The 26677-nt window shown below is 34.9% G+C and overlaps 2 protein-coding genes across 3 annotated transcripts; both read right to left on the reverse strand.

Moving 5' to 3' along the window:
* LOC149940565 (putative glutamate receptor) lies at positions 1–26319 on the reverse strand. Its single transcript, XM_090179317.1, has 7 exons — positions 26236–26319; positions 5073–5147; positions 4070–4173; positions 3910–4006; positions 2673–2834; positions 1949–2069; positions 1–326 (listed from the first exon to the last, which is right to left on the reverse strand). Exons 2-7 carry the CDS (start codon positions 5124–5126, stop codon positions 1–3), a joined length of 864 nt encoding a protein of 287 aa, XP_090035443.1. The 5' UTR covers positions 5127–5147; positions 26236–26319.
* LOC149940566 (baculoviral IAP repeat-containing protein 7-B-like) lies at positions 13606–14511 on the reverse strand. 2 transcript variants are annotated; one of them, XM_090178687.1, is made up of 2 exons: positions 14208–14511; positions 13606–14003 (listed from the first exon to the last, which is right to left on the reverse strand). In XM_090178687.1, the coding sequence occupies exon 2, from the start codon at positions 13999–14001 to the stop codon at positions 13639–13641; it is 363 nt and encodes a 120-aa protein (XP_090034813.1). In that variant the 5' UTR covers positions 14002–14003; positions 14208–14511; the 3' UTR covers positions 13606–13638. The 2 variants fall into 2 exon arrangements, with proteins under 2 accessions (XP_090034813.1, XP_090034812.1); XM_090178686.1 differs by having other exon boundaries at positions 13607–14008; positions 14208–14505.
* Positions 26320–26677: the final 358 nt, after the last annotated feature.

The raw sequence follows: 26677 nt of genomic DNA on the forward strand, positions 1-26677 counted from the left end.
TCAAAGCATAAAAACTTTATTGAAGACAAGGTTGGTCTCATGCATATCCAAGGATATAATCAAGAAGCCGTAGTCGAAGTCTACAATGATTTCTAGTCGAAATGGGAAGAGGTACCGGCTCGAGAGAATTGCATAGAAGGTGAGCCAGTTGCAAGTGATGAGGCGACAAATGGCAAAAAGTAGTAGAGGGAATAGAAATTCAGGATAAAGATAATCAAGAAAGAAGACTGGTTGCAGAATCATTCCAACCCGAAGTAAGCCCAACAACAAAGATAACCCGGCAAAAATTACCACCAACAGTATCTTTAACGTTAACTCTCCACTTTCTGGTAGAGAAGGGGATGAACCGCTTGTTTTTTACGTTCGGTAGTCTTCGGTCTATAAATTCCTTTAAAAGGCTATGACGTCAGTTATACCCAAAGTCACGTAATTCCGCGTTTGCAATATCTTTTCAAAACGAAACGCACTAGTAATTGAATGTTACGTTCAGAAGAAGCGTTTTGGATATACATTTAAATACAGCCACTGCTTACAGTGTACCTCGTTAACAATTAACAACCTATCATAACAATGTTTCACAATATTTGGGCTTGCTAAAAGTCTATAATAATATTATTTTTCCAAAGTTAGTTAACAAACTGTAAATATTCCGAAGGAAAGAAAGCCTTTATAAATGACCTGCGTAGACGGCAATGGGTATTGACCTGCCTTAATGATCAGATTATATCAAAGCTAGATAAAATATTTTGGTCATCTTTATCCTGACAGGCCACTACAAATTTGAGAAAAAAATCCGCTTGACACTTCCAAGTTCGACATAAAGTAACAACTTATTCGAAATAAGTTAAAATAAAATGTTATATTATAAAAACTTACTTTAATCATTTCAAAGTAAGAACTTCCGTGCAATATACAAGCTAAGTATCCATCGAATTGAATAGCTTTTACCAAATCTTGAATAGTGTTTAACGGTGACGTTTTGTGAGCTCGACTTATAGATGATGTTAGGAAACAACCATATAGCATAGTCAGAGAACTAACGATTAGGACCATAGTTAACAAAATTACACTCTGTTTCGTATTTATACTATTAATCTTTGATCCTGAAAATATAAATACAATTTTGTAGTCTCGACGACATTACTTTTTACTCGCAGCAGTACTAAATTCATTCATATTTCTGGAAATCGATAAAAATTTAATTGACGTGCGTACAAGACGACGACTTTATATTTCTACTAACGGCTTTTGTTAGCTCACGTATACATGTTACTTAGAATACTGATTAACATCAGATAAATTTACAACGAATATAAGCGAATAATTTACATGGTTTAAATAAATAATGAAAGTGCAAGTCATAGAATATAGGTTAACTTCTAATGTAAAAGACTATGCCTTATGATAATTCATTTTAATAATGTAGTAGTTTTTAACTAAAAGTCACTAGATGACTTGGGCCGAAGGTGGTGCCTTGGTATTAGCTTAGCTGACTGTTATTATTATTATTATACAAACAACAGCAAACTTATAGCACTTGAAAATTTATCCATTGACCTTGTTTCAGGTACCAAATGTTTTTCTATTTTAATTTAACTGTTAACAAAAGTATATCTTACTATTCATAGCGTTAATCTACTAATGTTCCCTGCTTCCAACTTATATTAACGCTAATTTAACAAACAGTGGTAGGGTAAAGCGTGGCCATAGTAATTTTCTAAAACAATTACGTTTTAAAAATATTTGATAAGTAAGTAAATATCCTTAAGCCACGTTATTTCTACATTTTACGGTTTTTACATCGCTTGGCGCACTAATACACGCGATAAATAATGAGCCCTGGTGCGATATATGCTTCCGAGGTTTCGCTGAAAAGTCTTAATATAACTACTAATTGGAAATATGCTTCGAGGATAGGCATTTTATGTATCTATCGTAAATAATTTACCTCGAAAAACGAAAACTAAAAACCGCCAGAGAGAAATCTTATTAGGTGTCCTATAATAAATTTCCTCAAGTTTAATCAGCACGAAATGAGAGATTACAATTATTCCAATTAGCCACCAGGTCTATAAAGAAAATGTTAAAAATATTAAAAAGCCGACTGATACAATATGCAAATTTCGATCCAACCGTTATCATGTTACATCCAGTTTTAATACAAATCTGATTCGATAAAATAATTTTGATTTTATCAAAATGAAATTGAGTGTTATACATTGAAATTATATATAATGCATATTCAATTGCACTTTTTTATTTAAGTCTAATTTGTATCTCCATTAATTTCGATATAGTATTTTAGAATCAAATTTGATAAGGGATAAATGTAACTCTTTCGCTAGATAAATTAATATGCCTAAAGTGCGATATTTTGTGTTAAAGAAAAGAGATTTGTTATTTTAAATAAAAATTTCAAATTAGCCCTTTGTACTGTTCATATGGCGGTTATGATTCTGTGTAAGATTACGACAGAGCAATAATGATAGAATAAAACATTATAAAAAGTGTAACGTGATTTAGTAATTAATTAAATATTAACATTATTTATATACCTATAAATCTTACTCGTTGTTAAATGTGCCTAATTAAACCTAATTATGACTGCTTAAAAGAAGCTTTTGAATAAACTATTACTCCTAGTCTGTCCAAATAAGTATTTAGAAACTTACTGGAGTGTCAAAGGGGTGGAACATGAAACAAGGGTTATGTTCATTTAACTCTTCAGCTGATTTCGTAACGAAGCTTACATAGTCGTAATCATACGGTGGTGAATAATGCACGAATTTGGCTCTAGCTGGAGTCACACCGAGTGTGATGGCTATGTGAGCCTCCTGTTAGAAATTGATATTATTAATATGTAGATATGATAAACGTTATTCAAGTGTAAAAAAGTTTAGCGGGTATCTGTAAGTAGTATTTATCTCGTGAAAGTTTTTCGAAACATGACGAAATTTTAAAAAATTTATCGATTTATATTTTTCGGAGTGAGTTATTTATTCGCAATTACGAAACAATTACCGTTTAAATTCAAAATAAAAAGGGTTTCCGAAATGTTTACTTTAACCTTCAAAGAAACGTTTCAAGACCCGAATAACCAGCAAAAACCTCATTTAACCCTACCGAAAATTTGCACACAAATACAAAGCACGCTCGGAAAAACCTTCCATAACAAGATAAAGATAACGTTGTGGACTTATTTTGAGCGGGTTTTTAATAATAGGGTAGATATCTATATACTCCCCTTTAAAAAGCAAGCACTTTCTCTATATTCAAGTTATTGCCCAAACTTTAAAAAAAAAACTATAAAAATTTCGTCGAAAATTATTTCTAAGCACTTTTAAATTAATTATTGTTAAACGTCTCTCAATTTTTTTTAAATAAATTATTTGAACAATAATTTACGTTTATTATTTTGTCACGGATGCCCTTCTTCGCAAACAATTTAAAAACTACTATATACCTTTTCACTGTGATACGTAAAATTTGCTATGGATTTATTAGGTAAGGTTAGGTTACTTCTATGAAATACAAACTATTAAGATATTACACCGAGTAGACATTACACCAGATATGAGGTCGTTTTTTATTTTTATTAGTTTTTAAAAGCAACTTGATTATAAATACAAATGAACAGATGTTTAATTTTGTCAGAATGGATATTATTCTGTCGAATAACGGTGTTAAGAAAATAGTTTATGAAGGCTATTGTTATGTTAAACAAAAGACGCTTAGTTTAGGAGTTATTAAGTGGGAGTGTATTAGTCGAAAGGCCGGTTGTCGCGGGAGTTTAACAACAGATTTTTTCCGTTATCGGGGGAATTTTCGCTGTTTAAGTGTCTTTGAGGGTATTTTGTCTGGGGGGATTTTGTCCTACATCCGTTATTTTTATAAACATAAATGAGGAACCTTGCGCTCCAAGAGGCCAATAATTCCAGTGCACGAAAAGTTTTTATGCACATCACAAACGCCGTATTGATTGTCATCTGGAGACACGAATCTATACCTGTAAAGAGAAAAAGATAGTTGTCACCAAATTATTAATTCACAAAATAGGTAAATAAATTACTTGAATTGAAGACTTAGAGCCAATGCTTTTAAAATTTTCAATTCTGTTCCTCCCATTGGTATGACATTTCCCAGGGCATCAATTCGCAATACAATCTGTGCGGTCTGAAAATGGAAAAAATAGTTAAACGCGATTAAAAAGAGTATATAGAAAATATCAAGGGATTTGGGATAAACAGTGCCCTTACTCTCAGTTAATACTTAAACCCCCGAAGACCTTCTGAAGACGTTTTCATGATCTTATCTACCATCGATATTCGGTAGTTAACATTTTTAAGTGCATTTTCTATAAACATTTTACTAAATGGACGGCGTCTGAAAATAAACGTGTCACTTTCTGCTTCAATAAACGATGAAACTGTCATTTATCTCAATAAAATAATTTTGATGTTACATATTAACATTCGCGTACTGTAAACATGGAAGCCCCAATAAAATTTTAAATTTTGGTCTAGTTATAATTTTAGTTTTGGGATAGTTTTTTTTAATTTAAGCTATTAACTTCCTTGAGAACCCTAGTTTTCGTTGAAACTTTAAGCGATTAATAAATCTGTCATGTAGAAATATTTCTGGCTGGACTTAGGCATCGGCGAGGAAAGGACGCATTGGCCCTCTCAAACCATTGACTTAAATAGCATCTAGATAAAATAGTCGATTCGAAAATTCATATAGCAAAAGGATAATGAGGAAAAAATTAAACGTAGACCTTCGGTGGGAAAAATAAAATGTCCGCTTTGAATAAATATTCCTTCTCTATCCAAATGAACTTAATCGCTAATTTTATCATCCTTTACAATGCAGTCCATAGGTGGTTCCTTTTAACTTAAAAAAATTACCCTATTTAGTGAAAATTATAACCTTATTTATATCTAAAAAACCATATCGTAAAAATAATTCGAGAGCGTAGTTTCCTCGCCGTCTTCCACAGAACTCAAGGATTTGAAACCGTCATTTCATTTAGCTTGTAAACATGGAATGAGTATGAAAATTAACATTGTTTTTACCACAGCCGCGACCGTCACCGTAAAGTTTTGAGAAACAAACTGTCCAGCGGTCATTTGGTCGCACCTATAGAGATCCTGAAATTAAGAAAGATGGTTTACTAATAGCATAGTGCTAACACGCGAATGATTCTTTTGTTAGGTGCAAAGTTTACAGACAACCAATTGTTTAGCTAATTAATTTAGTCTATATGCTGTTATTTCTTTTAGATAATGTAGTAAAAAAGGCTATTACTAATTAAACATTTTGAAATCAAAACTTCCCGTTAATTTAAAACAACGTTTTTATGAAGTGAGAAGCATAATAAAAAGGAAAAATATACTACATACAGAATGTTTCATTTTCAAAATAAACAATATTTTGATACTTTACTTCAAGTGCATGTCGAATTGTTACATATTGAATTGGAGATAAAATATGAATTTACACTTTTCTAAATACTTTGCTAATGTGTATTGTCACGAATAGAAAGACTGGATATTAAATTTTATTACTATATTAGTAAAATTTAATTAACAAGTAATTGATAAAATTGTGTTGTTTTTCGAAGATCAATATGTGGCAGATTTAAACCAGGGAAGAAATAGCCTACTCGGATTTAAGTTTCTAGAAAATCCATGAGCCAGCAGCAGTAAATCAGTACCAATAGATGGTACCAGACGAAATTTTAGAGATAGCCGAAAAAGCACGTTGGACGACTCTAATCCGTAGCATATAAAAAGCGGCCATTTAAAGATGACTGCTACGTAAATTTCTAAATGGTTTATATCCCCGGTTCTAATCATCGCATCAGCATGTGCTATACTTCATATTAAAGCTCCGACTCATTTACAAATTTCTTGTAACAATATGTGCTAACATTAACAGGGAGGCCTAAGGTGGTGCCTTTGGTATTAGCCTAGCTGATTATTATTATTATTATTACGAGCGAATTAAAGTCAACCAACCCTTTTCTAAGAGATTATTTTTTGATATTACTTAAACTTAAACTGAAACCTAATGCCCCGAAAGAAATCTAACAATATCAGCCTGCGATATGAATTTTGAAATTGACAAATATAGCGACGCGCTTTCAAATAAAATCGTTCAAGATAATTTTTTTGATATGTAAAGGGGATTTTGGGTGTAAGAGGTTGGTAACATAGCTTTGGAAGTTCTAAATATTAAGATTTGGGGGAATTGGTAGTTGAACCACGAACCTACAAGGGTTACGGCATTGTTCTTTACACATATTCAAATTTATAAAATAACACTAAAATACAAAACAAATTAACAAAACTGCGGGGAACTGAGGGGATAATCTTACTTTGCTTCTAATGATGGTTACGCCATCTCCACTATGGTTATTTTAGCTTTTTCCAATATACGAGGGGAATTTAAACACTAAAATATACACTCTTTAACCTTAAATTTGTTAATGAAACTATCTCTTACTATTTTCTATGGGATCGGTTCCGGTGTCCCTACTCTCGGGCATCATGGGCTCGAAGGACGGAGGGGACATAAATTAATATACACGTACACTACAATTAAGTACTACAATTAAAGATTCTACAATTAAACAATGACAATAATTAACTCAAAAAAATGGCAACAGCGAGGGCACAACGCGAACGGAAAAAGTAATCTGAACTGTCTAGGCAGAATGACCTCTCAACCTCGAGGGGACCTGTCTTAAATCCTTTTCGAGGGCAATAGCGAGGGATTAAGCTTTCTTTTCAAGATTTTTTCTCTACTTGGGGGGGGGGGGGGGTATTTACTCGTCTACGGTTTGGCGGCCGGATTGCGGGTTTCTTCCTATATTCTTTTACTTCACAAGCTGCCGGGGCGTAGGTACTTCGGGTTTCAGTCTGAAATATCCGGCTAGGCTAGGGAATCGGTCTCGGTCATCTGGATGTTTTCTCTCGGAATGGCTAGGTATTGGGTGATCAACAGGTGATTCGAGGGTGTTGAGGGCATTACGCTTCTCAGACCCATTACTGCCTGGCTTATGTTCTTCCGATCGGGATGTCCTGGCTGTGGGTCATCTAGGCAATCATTGAGGGTTGTTCCGATCATGTGGTTTGCATTGACGGTTAATTAATATTTAAGCGCGACTTCATCGCACATTATTTTATATTTATTTCGGCATGGTTTCTCCGGGTAATGTAGGTGGACCTCCTTCCTGGTACAAGTTGAGTTCTATCGAGTTCTGCCAAAAGAAGAGTTCTCTCCAGTTCTCTACCGTTCTGTACCGTTCTGTACCGTTCTCTCTTTTTGGGGCTCTGTCTCTTGGTTTTGTTCCAAGGATTGTAGGCGGAGTTGAAACAAAAGTAATTAGTGACCTCCCTTCATACGTGGGTCATTGGTGCACCTAAGACTCGTGTCCTATGATGGTACTGATGACGTCGTCTGATCCACGAAAGGTCGCTCGGGGTTGCGGGGGGGCGGATGCCAGGCAATCTCGAGGTTATCTTCTTTTTGTCTCTAAGAGGAAATGTCTAGGGGATCTTGCTACCTGATAGTTAATATGAAGCTTGTGGACTTGAAATGACTTCATGGGATCGCTGTGAGCTGAGGGGATTTTACTGGTCTAGTTCGGGAAGTCTTTTGGGGAAAACCTGGGTGTGGACGGCACGAAATGTATTGCAACACGGTCTTGTGACCGAGAGAAAAACACGTTCATTAGCGAGGGATTAATATTAACGTTGCCGAAGGCAGGGATTTAGTTTATAATTTTTATTGAGAGAATGGTTTAATTAATTATCTTAATTTTATATTTTATCGTGGGGTTTGATCGAGTTCTATAAGGCTTATAAACAATAATTAATTTGTATGTATGGTTCAAAAGTTATTTAAGTTTTTAGTTTATCATTAAATTAAATTTATATTTAACACTGGGATTAGTTTCATTAAATAGAGCTCGGAATTCTAAGATATTTGATGTAGGGGGCTTTAAGAATACTTAACAAAAACTGTAAATTTAGAGGGTCAAGAGTGCGGGGAAAACGTAATAACAAAAGTAAATAAAACACAGAAAATAAAAAAAGTAATTAAGTGGGGGAAAGTGAACCTGAAGGGTTACAGTATAAAACGGTGGGTACTGCTCTCCTAGCTAAAATTAGATACTGAGAGAAAGTCATCGGTGCTAAGCGAAGTTAATAGTTCCAAATGCGCCGCGCGAGTTACAGCGCAAGAAGTTAAACAGATGTAGGCCTTGTGTCTTTGACAATTATAAATGGTCCTGCGAAATCTATACCCAGAATTGAAAATCGGATAGATTCCTCTATTCTGCCCTTAGACACGGGAGCGGCCTGCATATCACCCAATCTCGCCTTTAGTGGTTTGCACGTGACACATTCCTTAACAATGGTTCTTACTAACTGCCTAATGGCAGGCAACCAATAGCGTTCCTTTAGCTGAGCTACGGTATCATTTATTCCACTATAAAACACTTGTACGTGACTTCTAATTGCTAAAAAATTCGCTAGTCTTTGATTTTGGCAGCGTAAGACAAAGAGTATTCTTCTAATCGTCCGCCTGCGCAAATTATGCTCGTTTCATTAAAGGGAATATAACCTGCAAAGCAATCTTTACCCCTTCAATTTTTCAAATGTCCCTGGACAGTGGCGCCAAACATTTTTAAAGCCAAAGGCAAGAGCGGCCAGAGCTGCAAGCGTTGGTGTTCCACACCAAATACCTGAGGTTATATTCCCTTTAAGAAGTGGTCGAAGAGATACTATTTTTGAGTTTTCATGGATTTCTTCTTCATTCTTTAACCATATAATTTCCGGTCCAAAATCTACGGCCTGAACCGATCTAACACAAAGTATCTCCGCTTTCATCATTTCTTCCGCCTCGACTGGCCCTACCTTCCTTTCTAAGCCTTTATCGTTGTTTTCAAAATGAAAGAGCCGCGCCATGATTCAAAATACCTTATTAAGGAAAGACTATTTGCTAAAGTCGATCATATTTTTAACTCCTACTGTTGGGAGGACATTTACGGTTAAATTAATTTTCATCCTTTCTTGGTCTACGGAATCGAAATCCACTTCGTTCCGGTAATTTTTTGGCCAATTGCACCTGGGTTGCTTAAGCCACGCTGGGTCCTCCCAATATAAACTACTCGTTTGTAGATCGCCCGCCTTCACGCCCCTACTGGTCAGGTTCGCGGGATTACATATACCAGGACAATGATAGCAGTTTTCTTTTTCCGATAATTTCGGAATTTCAAATCAAATCAAATCATTTTATTTTTACAATCGACCGAGGGCTATAAGTCGCAGAATGACTTGGCCCGATCACTCCAATATGTAAAATTGTAAAAATAAAATGAATAGATTTTGGAAACTCGATTTGAAATGAATTGTTTTCATTAATTGATATTACCAGGTACCCAGGCTAGTGATAGCGGTTTGATATCTAACGTATACTAGCGTGGCGTACGCTTTCATAGTGAAATCGGAAAAGCAACGAATTTCAATGTCTTTTATTTCATCATTGGTATAGTGGAAATAATGCCAAACAATTTTGATGTTTTGAATAACCGGTAATTCATTTACCCAATTTCAAAACTCTTTGGCCCAATCCTCTTTTAATTTCCACAAAATTTAAAAAAATAATTTGGCAGTAATGGTGAATAGGGACAATAGGCCAAAATGGTAAAAAATTTGGGCTTAAAGCTTAAGACCTGACTTTTGGTATCATTTATATTGTTCCTGACATCGATTAATTTCGATAGTTCGAATGCGAATGTGTCGTGGCTAGAATTCCATTTAACTCCTGAAAAAGTGTTTTCGATTAATTTAAATTGTTTCTCCAATAACTTTTTTGCTTCTTTATTATCATGGGCTGTCCATAGATCTCGTAATTTTTGGGAGTTATTCCCCCATTTTCCAAACTTCATTCTGGTCCCCTCATTAACTTCCCCGTGCCTAGTGAAATATCCAATTCTAATTCGTTTACGTCTCTTACCCCACTGGAGAGGTCACCAACGTAAATGTCGTTGTTTTTTTTCTGTAACTACTTCATATATCTCATTGTTTCGCTTGTTGTGATATTTGATGGTGCAAGCTAAAAGAAAGGTACTCAAGGGTATCCCGAAGGGGACGCGAGTCATTATAAGCACGTAGTGAATTGGCTATTGCCTTTCTGAAACCATAAAAATCTGACAGAATTATATCTCGGCAACCCCCCTGTCTATTTGATTATTGATTATCTATCCTGGGTCCTTTTCGAACCGTTTTTCTAGGCCTTGCATTATCTTTAGCGCCACTTGGGTATTGTCCGGTAGAGTTGGTTCACTGAATTTCTAAGGAAATTTGACGCTATAGAGCTCCTGGGCCTGATAAAAACTTACATCATCGACAAATGAGGCTAAAACTAGGTCGTTGTGGTTTTCCGTTATTTTGGAACTGCTTATCCCTAGGCTTTCTAAATCAAAAAATGTCTTTAGTGTATCGTTAACGCGTCTTTGGTTAGACTAATTAACTAGTGGTAAAATGATCTGTTTGATTTAATTATCTTTATCTGGCCCACTTAGACACCATCCGAATTTAGTTTCGATGGCCACTGTGGGGGGTCCTAATCTTTCCGGTCTGCTGTCGCACAATAATAGTCGTCGCCTACTATGTGTCGGTTTCGCTGCCAACGGTGGATTTTCGGTGACTTGAATTGGCCAGCGTTGATGCCCAGGATTTTGTTGAGAGCTCTCCTCACTTTGAGTTTGGACGTGGAGATGTTCTCCATACGGTCGATGACTCCGTCAGACTCCTTCTAGAGCTCACCTTCTTACTCGATGAGGCTGAGGAGTTTTGCGTCCCGCCTGATTAAATAATCCGTGTCAACAAGCACCACCACGTTAATAGACTTACCATTGAGCATATCTGCTAGCGTATCCATTACTCGATAAGCATCGTTACTAGCGCTTTTTTGGGCGACTCGCGCGATTTTCACTCATTGGTCGCAACTGATGAATTGTCTTTGACTTAGTATTCCTTGTCCGCCCCTGTTGATTTACATCCTTTCCTACTGAAATCTCTAACGGCTTCCTTTACTGAACCACTGTACCGTATCTTCACGCATAGTTTTACTACCGTAACTATACCAGTCTCATGAAAAGTTACAAACCTCACTCCGATACTTAAATCTGGTAGCCGTACGGAACCAGGAAATTTTAGAGGTATCGCTCAAACTAGCCAAATCTCACGTACTGCAGAACGTATTGCGAAACCGCAATTGGATAATTTCCTGAGTGACACCGGCTTTTTCTCTAATTCCCAAAATGGCTTCCAGTAATCTTCTCGCTGACACCAATGATTGGACCAAATGGTTGGAATCTGCTAGAGCTGTTGATGTGGTATGCCTTGATCTAAGCAAATTTTTCGATACAATTCCTCATGATGGTTTACTTGCGGCCTTGCGATCAGCCGGAATAACTGAGTCGGCTCTCAAATGGATTGAAGAATTAATAAGCAATCGTTCACAAAAGGTGGTTCTGAAGGGAATTTCTTCGGAGACACATTGCCCATTGAGTGGTGTAACCCAGGGAACAGTGTTCGGACCGCTCTTGTTCTCTGTTATCATAAATAACCTTCCTTCCGCTGTTACTCACGCGACACCTTATTTGTTCGCTGATGACATGAAATTGGGATATCCGTTGGTAGACAACTCTGATTGTCTTAATTTGCAGAGTGATCTTCACATGTGGGCGTCAAATCGTGGCATGAGCTTTAATCCAAAAGTTTGGTTCTACACCATGTCACACCTACACGCTTAATGGATCTATCATCAAGAGTTCTACAGAGATCCTTGACCTTGGTGTAATTACTGATAACCGATTGCTATACTCTTCGCATACTCGAACAACCATCATCGTATCAACTCGATCTCACGATTAACTAGTTGAAATTTTTACTTTCGTTCGAAGAGATTTAGGCGTACTATTTATTGTTCATTAATTCTAAACAACATTGACTTTACCTCAGTTGTGTGGACCCCAGCTTTGGCAGGTGATAAAACTTATCTCTCTAAATCGCATAATTGCTTCACAAAGCTCACTAGCGGCCTGGATAAACTACCACCTACCCTTCGGTAACGCTCCCTTGGAATTGTCAAACCTATATTACGCCATCTTATAAATGACATGGATTACATTTTTGACCTATATCACCCTTCCCTAAAGGCTCCGAGTCACGATATGTTTTATGACTTATTTGTTTTATCGACCAATACCCATACAAGAGGTCATAGCGCCAAACTAGTCAAACCTCTAATTAAACGCTCAGTGCGTTTCCATCACTTATCAAGTAGAGTCATAAATGTCTGGAATTCAATGCCACATGAATTTCTGCAAGATTTCTTTTCGAAAGGCTGTTACTCTGTGGATCTCTACCTCTACCTCTGAATCTTTATCTACTTTTCAAAGTCATTTCGTGCCAGTTTCAACACCCATAAATTCCTCAGTTTAATTAATATTTAACATTTAAAATTTCTTATTTAAAGAGAGGGGGGTGTCCCGCTGGTGATTGAGAATTTCATTCTCAATCACCAGCGGGACACAAAGAGCTTGGCTCCCGCCGTTCACCCGCGCCTCTCCCGTTCCTCCCCCACCCGCGCCTCTCTCTCAATCACCAGAATTTCTAATCACCAGAATTTCTAATCACCAGAATTTCTATTCACCAGATTCTCCCGTTCACGGGTTGCTTTCCCCCAACCCCCATTCACTGGATACTTTATCTCTCGTTCACCAGCTCCTTTCCCCCATTGCGTTCACCCCTTCTAATCACCAGCTCCTTTCCCCCATTGCTTTCACCCCTTCTAATCACCAGTTGCTTTCCCCCAACCCCCATTCACTGGATACTTTATCTCTCGGTCACCAGCTCCTTTCCCCCATTGCTTTCACCCCTTCTAATCACCAGTTGCTTTCCCCCATCTCTAGGCAATAAAAACAACCATAATTGTTATCTCTCATACTATCGATCCCAATCGCTAGAAATTGGCTTTTTCCCCATTCGCTATAAATCGCAGCAGTTTGCCAGAATTAGTTTTATCTCTCCGAAATAATTAATGTACCCAAAATTGGACCGCCAGTTTATTATTCTTTTTAGGGGAATCTCTATGGGAGTTTAACATTACAATAAAGCTAAAAGGTCCAGTTTGGGGTACATTTGGTCCGAAATGGGGTACATAGGGCCGAAAATGGTGACTTTGGTCGTTTTTGGGGTACATTTGGTCCATTTTGGTCCATTTTTGGGTACATCCCTGCTTTCCCCCATCCCCATTCTCCAAAATTAGTTTTCCTCGCGCAGATATCTGGAGATTAGATTTTTACCCGTTTGCTTATCGCTTTCGAACCCCTTAATTTCTAATCTCTAGGCAATAAAAACAAGTTATTTACATTTAATTTTTTATTTTAGAACTTTGTTTTACATGTTAGTAGGTACTATCAGATATTCCATTAGATGGTTATCTTGTACATTACACAATTAAAACAAATTAAAGTAGTTAAGTTTACAGGCATTTAAATGGGGTGAAACGATCTCCTGCAACTTAATTAATTAAAAGTTCTAACTCACGTATTTGTAGTGTTTAGCAACAGTATCGTCTGACATCCGAGGGACAGTTACAAACGTCTTCTTCTGGTACAGGTGAGAAGCTTTTGTCAGAGACCGTAGTTGCTTTTGGCGTCGGGGGAATGTCCCATTCTAGCGAAAGGTACTTTTTTTCCGATGGTGAATTATCCCTAGCCGGACAGTTTGGAAAGAATCTAGCATGTTCAAGTTCTGGTACGTCTCCTGATTTCCATCCTTCTAATACGCCATGGCATTTGTAACATCGTACTTCATCGCCCTGCTGAATATAGTAGAATCCAGCCTTCGCTAGTTGCTCCTTAGTGACGTGCGGATTTTTCCAGTGACGAAACGTTTCAAGTCGATACACTTCAATGTCCATAGCTGATCTAGACCAAATACGTTCTATAGTTTCAAATGATACATTCTCTAAGCCTACATTTACCCCTAAGTCTACTAAACCTAATTTTATCAATATGGTTAAATTTCTACGCTAAAATTATCAATATAAATGCTTTTTTCAATATGCAAATTGTTTTAAATATGTCTAAAAATATAGTCTATTACCAAGAAAAAATAGTTACTTACTTTATGGGTAGAAATCCTTTGTCAAGCTGTAGAAAAGACTGAGCGATCCGTCAGCAGGTCTTTACTCGTCAATGTGCCGTAGAGAAATGACGCACGGAAGATTAATTTATTCCTATCTTGTTGAGAATAATTCATCACGTGATCTAAACTTCAAATAACCCTCAAATTCTATTGGCTGTCTCTCTCTGACAGTTTAAACTGCCTCTAATGATTGACGGCACATATTAACCCACTTGAGTATTTGGAAAAAACCCTTTGCTACTCGAAGGATAGTTTTGGAAATACCACGTTGACGATATCAAAATCGAGCTCTCACTTGAAAATGTTTACGGAAAACAATCCTCTTGGAAAATTGAGTTACGTAGAAGATTGCTAAAAAATGGCTATGTGTTAAGTTTTTTTCAATAATGAGTCTTATTTTTTACATTTTAAAGTATTTATTAAGAGTGAAAAATCCTATGACTACACTGACGGCATATCTTAAGTACCGGTGGAAAAATCCAGTGCTCAAAGTTCAGTTATCTTATTAAACGTGCGCGTGCACAGAAAAATGAACGAGTCACGTGATAGTAACTTAATTTCTACGCTAATCTTACCCCTACTAGACCTAATTTCTGTCTAATACATTTCCAATATATATATATATAAAAGAATGCCTAAAAATTTCATTTTAAATATAATAAAATAGCCTAGCTGATTATTATTATTATAACTTACTTTTCAGCGTGACCTTCAATGACTATTCCCAATGCTAAGACTCTTTATTGAGATAACTAAGAATTGATTCCCATGACTACCCTGACGGCATATCTTAAGTACCAGTGGAAAAAAAAATCCATTGCTCAAAGTTCAGTTATCTTATTAATCGGGTGCGCGCGCACAGAAAATGAAAGTCACGTGAGAATCGGTACGTCACTGAAAATAGTGGAAGTGTCATCACTAGAGTTCTTTTATCAATATATTTAATTAAGGATTATTTCAAAGTTTAGATGGCGCCATGGTTCTCAAAGCAGTGATATTAAAAGATCTCAACGGGTGGAATTGGAGAAACGCTAAAAATATTTTCGACATATTCATTCTCCCTGAGTATAAATAAATAAATAAATAAATACATTCTTGGCATAGTAGTAGGATTTTAAGAAAAAAATTAAATACGGAAAATCAATTATTTTATTTTAAAGGTTTTGTGATTTCTCACCAAACAATTTCAACATCTTCAATGTAGGCTATCACATCAGGGGCATCTCAAAAATCTTTTTCCTCTGATCTCCTAGTTTCTGCCTCTGTCTTTAGTATTTATAAATATTTTCCTATCCATAAACCATTTCCTAACTGGTGGACATTGATAACACTAAAAGTTTACTTATAATAATATGCTGAAATACATTTTCCAATACGCAAAAAATTAAAGCTAGACCTAAAAACCTGTAAAGTGTAAATAGTTAAGACTAAATTTCTAAGCCTAGCCCATGAAAGTACATTTTCCGTAAATCATATCCTAACATGAATGCTAATAGAGCTAGTACATTCTCGATAAATATACATGTTCTTGGGGAATAAGAGACGTTTTTTATCAAAGTAAGCCAAGTTTAAAGCTTATTGTCATTGGTTCCATAACAAAAACCACATTCGGATCAAAATAAATTTATTTATTTTATTTTTATACAGATTTTTTTTCATTTTTTTTGCCTTAATTTCAATTTTGGGAGTCGGTACCCGTTTCACCGAAGATGAAGATGCTTCGTTTTATTCAGCGTTGGGTAAATCGCCGTGTAAAAAAAACATCTAGCATTGCATTAACTTTTTCCTCGTCCTCGTCCGAGACCCCTACAATACGTCTCTCGATCTATAAAGTAAAGAAATCAAAATAATAAGCTAAACGATAATCCATACCTTCTATTCACTAGTTCAATTTATCACTGTCTCATATATCCACTATCGTACATACATACATACATACACTAACTTACTAACGCTTTAGTCTCCGCAAGTTTTTATGTTGTATAATCAAAGTTTTGAATCGAATAATAATAATAATAATAATAATTAGATCAAAACAAATTTCAAGCTTACGTTAATGTATTCCCTTGAGTGAGGGCCCAATCTTTGAAAAATCTTCTCAATGACGACATGGGTAGCTAGATGGACGTCGATGTAACCTTCGTCCTCTTGCAGGTTCAATTCACGTAAATACCAGTTTTTATATTTTCTTAACATTATTTCTAACGTTCTAAACGAAAATTGTTTTTCGTTTGGCATATCAGGCTTAAAAGAAAACCTAAGAACTGCTTTAGTTACACGCATATCCACGTTATTTTCCATAGCTAATATTTAGCCCTTAAACTTGCTCGTAATTACGAAGAATGTAAAAATGTAGAATGCTCGCTCCTATATTTATGCCAAATCAGAAATCACTTGAAATAATAACTTCATTTGGTACTTAAAAAACGGTGAGAGGTGGGAGGAGGGGTTTGGTAATTTATAAATTTTTATAATCAAATGTACCATAGTAAAAGTATATAAATAATACAAGAAGTGCACTAATTATTATTTTCGCTCGCCAGGTAATTTCGTTTGATTTCCGTTTCGCACGGACGCAGATAACATGGTAACGCGACTACAGCGAACCGATAAAGCTAATTAATAAAATATTGTCAACCATTTGATATTAGAAATGTTAAAATAAAACTTTTACAGATAAATCTAATTTATAAAATATTGCCAATTGAGGGTTTGCAAGTTAGTTTGATTATAGGTTTTGAGTGTTAGAATAGAAATAACGCTAAATACAGGGTTAAATTCAATTCAAAATAAAAGACCATGACAATAAAAAATAACCTTTAAAATATAAATCGCGAAGAAAATGAAGTAACGCGACTTTTAAAATTAGTATAAAATGTTTAATCCCTCTGAAAACGTGAAAATTCATATAGGACAAAACCCAAATACATGTTTACTGAGCTTAGCACTCTACTTTTTCAATCCTCTATTCTCAATGGTGGCCTCTATTTTTACCATCGTCTGCTTCGTAAACTTTATGGATGCATTGGAAGGGCTCAAATTAAGCTAAGTGGGTACACTTCTTGTTTAATTTATATACTTCTAACCATATTAAAGTATCAATTTTAATAAAAGGAATTCAACTTAAGTGTTGTTTTGCTATCTGAAATTCGAAAACAAAGAAGGTAGTACAGGGGTACTTAAGTTGATTTTAATATTTTTTTTAGAAATAACTTAAGTATACAGCGAAATAATCATTAGTGGTATCTAATTTTTTAAGTACCCACATACTTCTCATCTCGTATAAAAGAGGGTCATTTTTGTACTATAAAACCATTCCATTCCTGAAATCCGCTACAGGAAAAAAGTTGATTAAGCTAAGCAATTTACGAGCGACGTCCTAGCGTACTTGTAATTAAGAAAGTAAGTACTTAGTTTTACGATTTTGCTTAAAACTATGATTTTAAATCGATAAAGTGAAACACGTAAAGTGTCCCTGACCAAAATTGTTTCACAAACATCTGTACCGTTTAATAAGATACGAGTCTGATAACGATTTCTAGAGCCCTATGTTCGATAATGATTCATTAGGAAAATTTGAATATAGTTTAAATTTTTAATTACTTATTTTTTGGTTTGACTACCAATTTGGAGGACTACTGTTTTGATTTTGATATAACTAAATTTGATTGGTTTTCGAAAAGTTTTCTCTTCTACCCCCGCCCCCAGTTTATAATTATGATGTCAGTTGTAAATTGTTTTTTTCGAGTATAAAAAGGGTAAACAGAAAAATTGAGAGATAGTATTAAGAAAACAGCCAATTCGAATTGTTTCGGAATCGGCTCGAGGGACTAAGTACGTAGATATACGTCAATTGTAAATTCTAAACTTTGTATATATATTATATTCAATCATTCATTCTTACTAATTTTATAGTAATGGATCCTATTTCCATAACTTTGGCCTCGGGAAATGAGTACGTCGGTACGACAACCGAATCTATGATTTGCTTTCACTGCGGCGAATGTACGGAAGAATTGGCAGTAAGAGGCGGAGGACTCTTCTTTTGCTGGGGTCGAGAGTGCGCGCATTATCAAATGGGAGTAATTTTTCGACATGGTAATGTCTATACCAAACACATCCCAGGGCATCTTATAAAGGAGTTCCCGCCCCATCTCCGCTGTACGTACTGTGGAAGAAGAGGGTCGAAGAGAAGCCGTCGACGGGAGGAGTGCTCAGCGTTCGATTTCATGGGATGCTGTCATTACCCTAAGCCTCCCAGAGACCGAACTGTAGTTCGTTTTATAAATAGATAAATAAATAAATAAAATTGCGAATAATTTACAAATAAATGTCTATTGACTTTTCTTCATCCTATAATATAAGTTTATTCCTAAATTTTTAAGCTTATTACAATAAGATTTCTTTAAGAGAGAGAGAGAGAGAAAAGAATTGCTTAAATTAGGAAGTAATAATGAATCTATTGAATCCAATGTAAAGAAAATGCATCAAGATATTAACTTGGAAAATCCAAAAGATGATTCACCAGTAAGCGGTATTCAGTTAATTAAAAATCATAAACAAAAACCGACTGATTACGGTGCATCAAGATATAATATTTGTATATCTTCGAAAAAAGGTGAATCATTAAACATCAACAATGCGGTAATTTACTTATAATATATTTTATATGAAAATAATTAAAGGTTTTATAAATGATAAATTATATTATAGATTATAGGTGGATCTAATAGCAAAATAGTATACCTCCAGGTAAAGTATTGTTTTATTTAGAAGTTTAAATATTAAGTTAATGGTTTATTTTAGAATAACTATATGTTAAATGATTTATTTTAGAATAGCGTTGATACATATGGTGGTAGGACAACATTAGAAAGTAGGTATATTGATTTAAAAAAACTATCGATTAATTAAACATTTTAATAATATTTTTACATAGCTTCGATAGTATCCAGAGATTGTACGATTGTTATTACAAAATGAAACTAATTTATTTTATAATAAATATAGGTAGTAAAATGCTGCAAAAACCTCTGACTCTACGTTCAATACGTTAAAATAGATTACAATACGTAAATATAGGTGAAAAAATACTAGAAAAACACGCATACTATTATTTTTTTAATTTTTGGAAATACACAACATCCACCAGTTACTTCGCAATGACGAACTGGCTGCTCTCTTTGTCCCAGGAGACATGACCAATGAGTTGGCAAAGTACGGAAAAGACTCGTACATCCAAGAATTGGCAACAGGTGGCGCAAAAAATTACGCCTTTAAAGTACGGAAGTTTGCGCCACCTGTTGCCAAGTTTACGAAGCAGACGATGGTAAAAATAGAGGCCACCATTGAGAATAGAGGATTGAAAAAGTAGAGTGCTAAGCTCAGTAAACATGTATTTGGGTTTTGTCCTATATGAATTTTCACGTTTTCAGAGGGATTAAACATTTTATACTAATTTTAAAAGTCGCGTTACTTCATTTTCTTCGCGATTTATATTTTAAAGGTTATTTTTTATTGTCATGGTCTTTTATTTTGAATTGAATTTAACCCTGTATTTAGCGTTATTTCTATTTGAACACTCAAAACCTATAATCAAACTAACTTGCAAACCCTCAATTGGCAATATTTTATAAATTAGATTTATCTGTAAAAGTTTTATTTTAACATTTCTAATATCAAATGGTTGACAATATTTTATTAATTAGCTTTATCGGTTCGCTGTAGTCGCGTTACCATGTTATCTGCGTCCGTGCGAAACGGAAATCAAACGAAATTACCTGGCGAGCGAAAATAATAATTAGTGCACTTCTTGTATTATTTATATACTTTTGCTATGGTACATTTGATTATAAAAATTTATAAATTACCAAACCCCTCCTCCCACCTCTCACCGTTTTTTAAGTACCAAATGAAGTTATTATTTCAAGTGATTTCTGATTTGGCATAAATATAGGAGCGAGCATTCTACATTTTTACATTCTTCGTAATTACGAGCAAGTTTAAGGGCTAAATATTAGCTATGGAAAATAACGTGGATATGCGTGTAACTAAAGCAGTTCTTAGGTTTTCTTTTAAGCCTGATATGCCAAACGAAAAACAATTTTCGTTTAGAACGTTAGAAATAATGTTAAGAAAATATAAAAACTGGTATTTACGTGAATTGAACCTGCAAGAGGACGAAGGTTACATCGACGTCCATCTAGCTACCCATGTCGTCATTGAGAAGATTTTTCAAAGATTGGGCCCTCACTCAAGGGAATACATTAACGTAAGCTTGAAATTTGTTTTGATCTAATTATTATTATTATTATTATTATTCGATTCAAAACTTTGATTATACAACATAAAAACTTGCGGAGACTAAAGCGTTAGTAAGTTAGTGTATGTATGTATGTATGTACGATAGTGGATATATGAGACAGTGATAAATTGAACTAGTGAATAGAAGGTATGGATTATCGTTTAGCTTATTATTTTGATTTCTTTACTTTATAGATCGAGAGACGTATTGTAGGGGTCTCGGACGAGGACGAGGAAAAAGTTAATGCAATGCTAGATGTTTTTTTTACACGGCGATTTACCCAACGCTGAATAAAACGAAGCATCTTCATCTTCGGTGAAACGGGTACCGACTCCCAAAATTGAAATTAAGGCAAAAAAAATGAAAAAAAATCTGTATAAAAATAAAATAAATAAATTTATTTTGATCCGAATGTGGTTTTTGTTATGGAACCAATGACAATAAGCTTTAAACTTGGCTTACTTTGATAAAAAACGTCTCTTATTCCCCAAGAACATGTATATTTATCGAGAATGTACTAGCTCTATTAGCATTCATGTTAGGATATGATTTACGGAAAATGTACTTTCATGGGCTAGGCTTAGAAATTTAGTCTTAACTATTTACACTTTACAGGTTTTTAGGTCTAGCTTTAATTTTTTGCGTATTGGAAAATGTATTTCAGCATATTATTATAAGTAAACTTTTAGTGTTATCAATGTCCACCAGTTAGGAAATGGTTTATGGATAGGAAAATATTTATAAATACTAAAGACAGAGGCAGAAACTAGGAGATCAGAGGAAAAAGATTTTTGAGATGCCCCTGATGTGATAGCCTACATTGAAGATGTTGAAATTGTTTGGTGAGAAATCACAAAACCTTTAAAATAAAATAATTGATTTTCCGTATTTAATTTTTTTCTTAAAATCCTACTACTATGCCAAGAATGTATTTATTTATTTATTTATTTATACTCAGGGAGAATGAATATGTCGAAAATATTTTTAGCGTTTCTCCAATTCCACCCGTTGAGATCTTTTAATATCACTGCTTTGAGAACCATGGCGCCATCTAAACTTTGAAATAATCCTTAATTAAATATATTGATAAAAGAACTCTAGTGATGACACTTCCACTATTTTCAGTGACGTACCGATTCTCACGTGACTTTCATTTTCTGTGCGCGCGCACCCGATTAATAAGATAACTGAACTTTGAGCAATGGATTTTTTTTCCACTGGTACTTAAGATATGCCGTCAGGGTAGTCATGGGAATCAATTCTTAGTTATCTCAATAAAGAGTCTTAGCATTGGGAATAGTCATTGAAGGTCACGCTGAAAAGTAAGTTATAATAATAATAATCAGCTAGGCTATTTTATTATATTTAAAATGAAATTTTTAGGCATTCTTTTATATATATATATATTGGAAATGTATTAGACAGAAATTAGGTCTAGTAGGGGTAAGATTAGCGTAGAAATTAAGTTACTATCACGTGACTCGTTCATTTTTCTGTGCACGCGCACGTTTAATAAGATAACTGAACTTTGAGCACTGGATTTTTCCACCGGTACTTAAGATATGCCGTCAGTGTAGTCATAGGATTTTTCACTCTTAATAAATACTTTAAAATGTAAAAAATAAGACTCATTATTGAAAAAAACTTAACACATAGCCATTTTTTAGCAATCTTCTACGTAACTCAATTTTCCAAGAGGATTGTTTTCCGTAAACATTTTCAAGTGAGAGCTCGATTTTGATATCGTCAACGTGGTATTTCCAAAACTATCCTTCGAGTAGCAAAGGGTTTTTTCCAAATACTCAAGTGGGTTAATATGTGCCGTCAATCATTAGAGGCAGTTTAAACTGTCAGAGAGAGAGACAGCCAATAGAATTTGAGGGTTATTTGAAGTTTAGATCACGTGATGAATTATTCTCAACAAGATAGGAATAAATTAATCTTCCGTGCGTCATTTCTCTACGGTGCATTGACGAGTAAAGACCTGCTGACGGATCGCTCAGTCTTTTCTACAGCTTGACAAAGGATTTCTACCCATAAAGTAAGTAACTATTTTTTTCTTGGTAATAGACTATATTTTTAGACATATTTAAAACAATTTGCATATTGAAAAAAGCATTTATATTGATAATTTTAGCGTAGAAATTTAACCATATTGATAAAATTAGGTTTAGTAGACTTAGGGGTAAATGTAGGCTTAGAGAATGTATCATTTGAAACTATAGAACGTATTTGGTCTAGATCAGCTATGGATATTGAAGTGTATCGACTTGAAACGTTTCGTCACTGGAAAAATCCGCACGTCACTAAGGAGCAACTAGCGAAGGCTGGATTCTACTATATTCAGCAGGGCGATGAAGTACGATGTTACAAATGCCATGGCGTATTAGAAGGATGGAAATCAGGAGACGTACCAGAACTTGAACATGCTAGATTCTTTCCAAACTGTCCGGCTAGGGATAATTCACCATCGGAAAAAAAGTACCTTTCGCTAGAATGGGACATTCCCCCGACGCCAAAAGCAACTACGGTCTCTGACAAAAGCTTCTCACCTGTACCAGAAGAAGACGTTTGTAACTGTCCCTCGGATGTCAGACGATACTGTTGCTAAACACTACAAATACGTGAGTTAGAACTTTTAATTAATTAAGTTGCAGGAGATCGTTTCACCCCATTTAAATGCCTGTAAACTTAACTACTTTAATTTGTTTTAATTGTGTAATGTACAAGATAACCATCTAATGGAATATCTGATAGTACCTACTAACATGTAAAACAAAGTTCTAAAATAAAAAATTAAATGTAAATAACTTGTTTTTATTGCCTAGAGATTAGAAATTAAGGGGTTCGAAAGCGATAAGCAAACGGGTAAAAATCTAATCTCCAGATATCTGCGCGAGGAAAACTAATTTTGGAGAATGGGGATGGGGGAAAGCAGGGATGTACCCAAAAATGGACCAAATGTACCCCAAAAACGACCAAAGTCACCATTTTCGGCCCTATGTACCCCATTTCGGACCAAATGTACCCCAAACTGGACCTTTTAGCTTTATTGTAATGTTAAACTCCCATAGAGATTCCCCTAAAAAGAATAATAAACTGGCGGTCCAATTTTGGGTACATTAATTATTTCGGAGAGATAAAACTAATTCTGGCAAACTGCTGCGATTTATAGCGAATGGGGAAAAAGCCAATTTCTAGCGATTGGGATCGATAGTATGAGAGATAACAATTATGGTTGTTTTTATTGCCTAGAGATGGGGGAAAGCAACTGGTGATTAGAAGGGGTGAAAGCAATGGGGGAAAGGAGCTGGTGACCGAGAGATAAAGTATCCAGTGAATGGGGGTTGGGGGAAAGCAACTGGTGATTAGAAGGGGTGAAAGCAATGGGGGAAAGGAGCTGGTGATTAGAAGGGGTGAACGCAATGGGGGAAAGGAGCTGGTGAACGAGAGATAAAGTATCCAGTGAATGGGGGTTGGGGGAAAGCAACCCGTGAACGGGAGAATCTGGTGATTAGAAATTCTGGTGATTAGAAATTCTGGTGATTGAGAGAGAGGCGCGGGTGAACGGCGGGAGCCAAGCTCTTTGTGTCCCGCTGGTGATTGAGAATGAAATTCTCAATCACCAGCGGGACACCCCCCTCTCTATTTAATATCTAGAATTTTGTATACGGTTTTTGTGTACTCATGTACTTCTTCTATCAGGCTACATATAAGCTTACTGTGGCTTCATAGTCTTTGTTCATTAAATAAATAAATAAATACCCAATTTTATTGGATTATACCGAAAAGTTTCGCATTAACCCAAAATTATTCGCATTTATCCATATATGTTTCCAACTTTCCATTTCCCCAATATTATTCGCATTTACCAAATTTTTTTATGAATATACACTCTTTTACGAAGTCGGCCATTTCATTATGTACAGGCCTATTTTAAAATAGTACAGGCAAGGGCGCCTGCACGTGCTCATCAGCTCGAGACGTCGCGTGCACTTAACCGCGTGAAGCAGCCTTCCATGCCCTATTTGAAATAAGACCTGTAATAAAATGGCAGCTCTCACAAATAAGGATATATTGGAATATTCCGAAAAGTTACACATTTACCCAAACTTATTCCCATTTATCCAAATCTGTTTCCATTTACCCAATATTATTCGCATTTCCCAAATTTATTCGCATTTACTCAAACATATTGCATTTACCCAATTTTGTTTCAAATTCACCCAAATGAATTCGCATTTACCGAAACTTATTCGCATTTATCCAATTTCGTTTCCATTTATCCAATTTTATTTCCATTTACCTTACCAAATTTTGTTTTCATTCACCCAAATGTATTCGTATTTACCCAAACTTTTTCTCATTTACCCAAGTTTGTTTTCATTTACAAAAGTTTGTTTTCATTTACCCAAAATTTAATTGTTCTAAAATAATTTATTTTTAATTTACCCAAATTTATTCGAATTTACCCAAAATTTAATTGTTCTAAAATAATTTATTTTTAATTTACCCAAAATGATCAGAATTTCCCTAAAAATAAAAATATATATATATATATATATATATATATATTTTTTACATACAAAGACCACTGGGCCACAAGGGGGAGGGGGCAAAACACGAATGGATATATATATATATATATATATATATATATATATATATATTTATATATATATATTTATATATATATATATATTTATATAAATATATATGCATAAAAAAGGAAACAAAAACAAAAAATCAATAATATAGAACAAAACAGTCCAATCCAATTAGTAACACGTTTTCTAAAGACCGTTTTTGACGGCGATTGTAGAATCTCCAGCGACCAAGCATTCCAATCGTTAATCACTCTACATGATAAATGACGTTGACGAACAAAGCTTTTAACTAGAGGTTTAACTAATTTAGCAGAGTTACCTCTAGTATGGGTCTTGGGTGACAATACGAATAGTTCACGAAAAGGATCGTAACTTGGCAATTTCAGTGAACGCGAATACAAATCAAACACGTAGAGCAGATCATTAATGCGGTGTCAAGTTATCGGATCAACAATTCTGTGGGCATTGTTTCGGTCTACTGAGGACGAATTGTCCCGTTTGTGAGTTAACTTAGTAAATCGATTAAGCGCTTTAGTGAGTACTAATTTGCCAGCCTCAAGGGCGGGAGACCACACAATATTTCACGAACAATATATAGTTCTCATAAATGTTTTCGAGCGAAAATAAAAATTTCGGCGAGTAAGAAGAGTGATTGAATTAATACGCTTAGTAATGGTTAACGTACGTGAAGAGTATATCAAACGATCATCGGTAAAAATTCACAGATCACGAACCATCGAAGTAGTCATTTGAGTAAGATATTGTTACCACAAAATGTTTAATTATTTTAGGATTTTCCCATGTTAAATCCCATAAAGTAAAGTTTAGATTTAGTTGTTAAAAACATTTTTTGGTTGCCATGACAAAACAGAACCCCATTGAAAGTTTTCCCTTGGGGAAATTTCAAGTTACATGAAGGTCTACTAAATCCCAGAGTTTGAAAAAAATCGGTTATTAACACCTTAGGTTTCCTTCTTGTATGAGTCACATTTTATTACGCAAATAGAGAACTGTTCTGATATATTTTAATATCTAAAAATAAATTTTTAAACTTCCTATTTTAGGAGAAAAACTCACGACAATAGTGAATACTTACAAAATGAACGACGAAGATAATGTGTTGAAGAGCTATCTCGATTGAAATGACCGTCTTCGGACAATTTACATAACCACGAAAGTTTGTATCTTCATGAAATTTTAATGAGAATCGTCGATGCAGGTGATAGAGCACTACACAGTACCAGAATATACTAGATCTGATAAAGGTTAGTACCCGTCTTTCTATAAAGTTAATGCTATTTACTAGAAACGCACGCCTTTACTGCGTTTTAAAAATATATTTAAGATTAGGATAAGTTAGTAACTTTCCATTACATGGTTTGAATAAAAATAGATAACTCAAGGCTGTGGTATATTTCACTTTTTACATCATCAGAGGTGAATGACGTTAGTGAAATTTTTAACGCTAATGCAGCTGTACGTTTCTTTACAGAAAACGTAGACTGAAGACTAATTTCAACTGAAAGCTTCACCTTATT

Source organism: Leiobunum rupestre, chromosome 6 (genome assembly GCF_980474605.1).
Source record: "Leiobunum rupestre chromosome 6, qqLeiRupe1.1.hap1, whole genome shotgun sequence".
In the NCBI taxonomy this organism is placed as follows: Eukaryota; Metazoa; Arthropoda; class Arachnida; order Opiliones; family Sclerosomatidae; genus Leiobunum; species Leiobunum rupestre.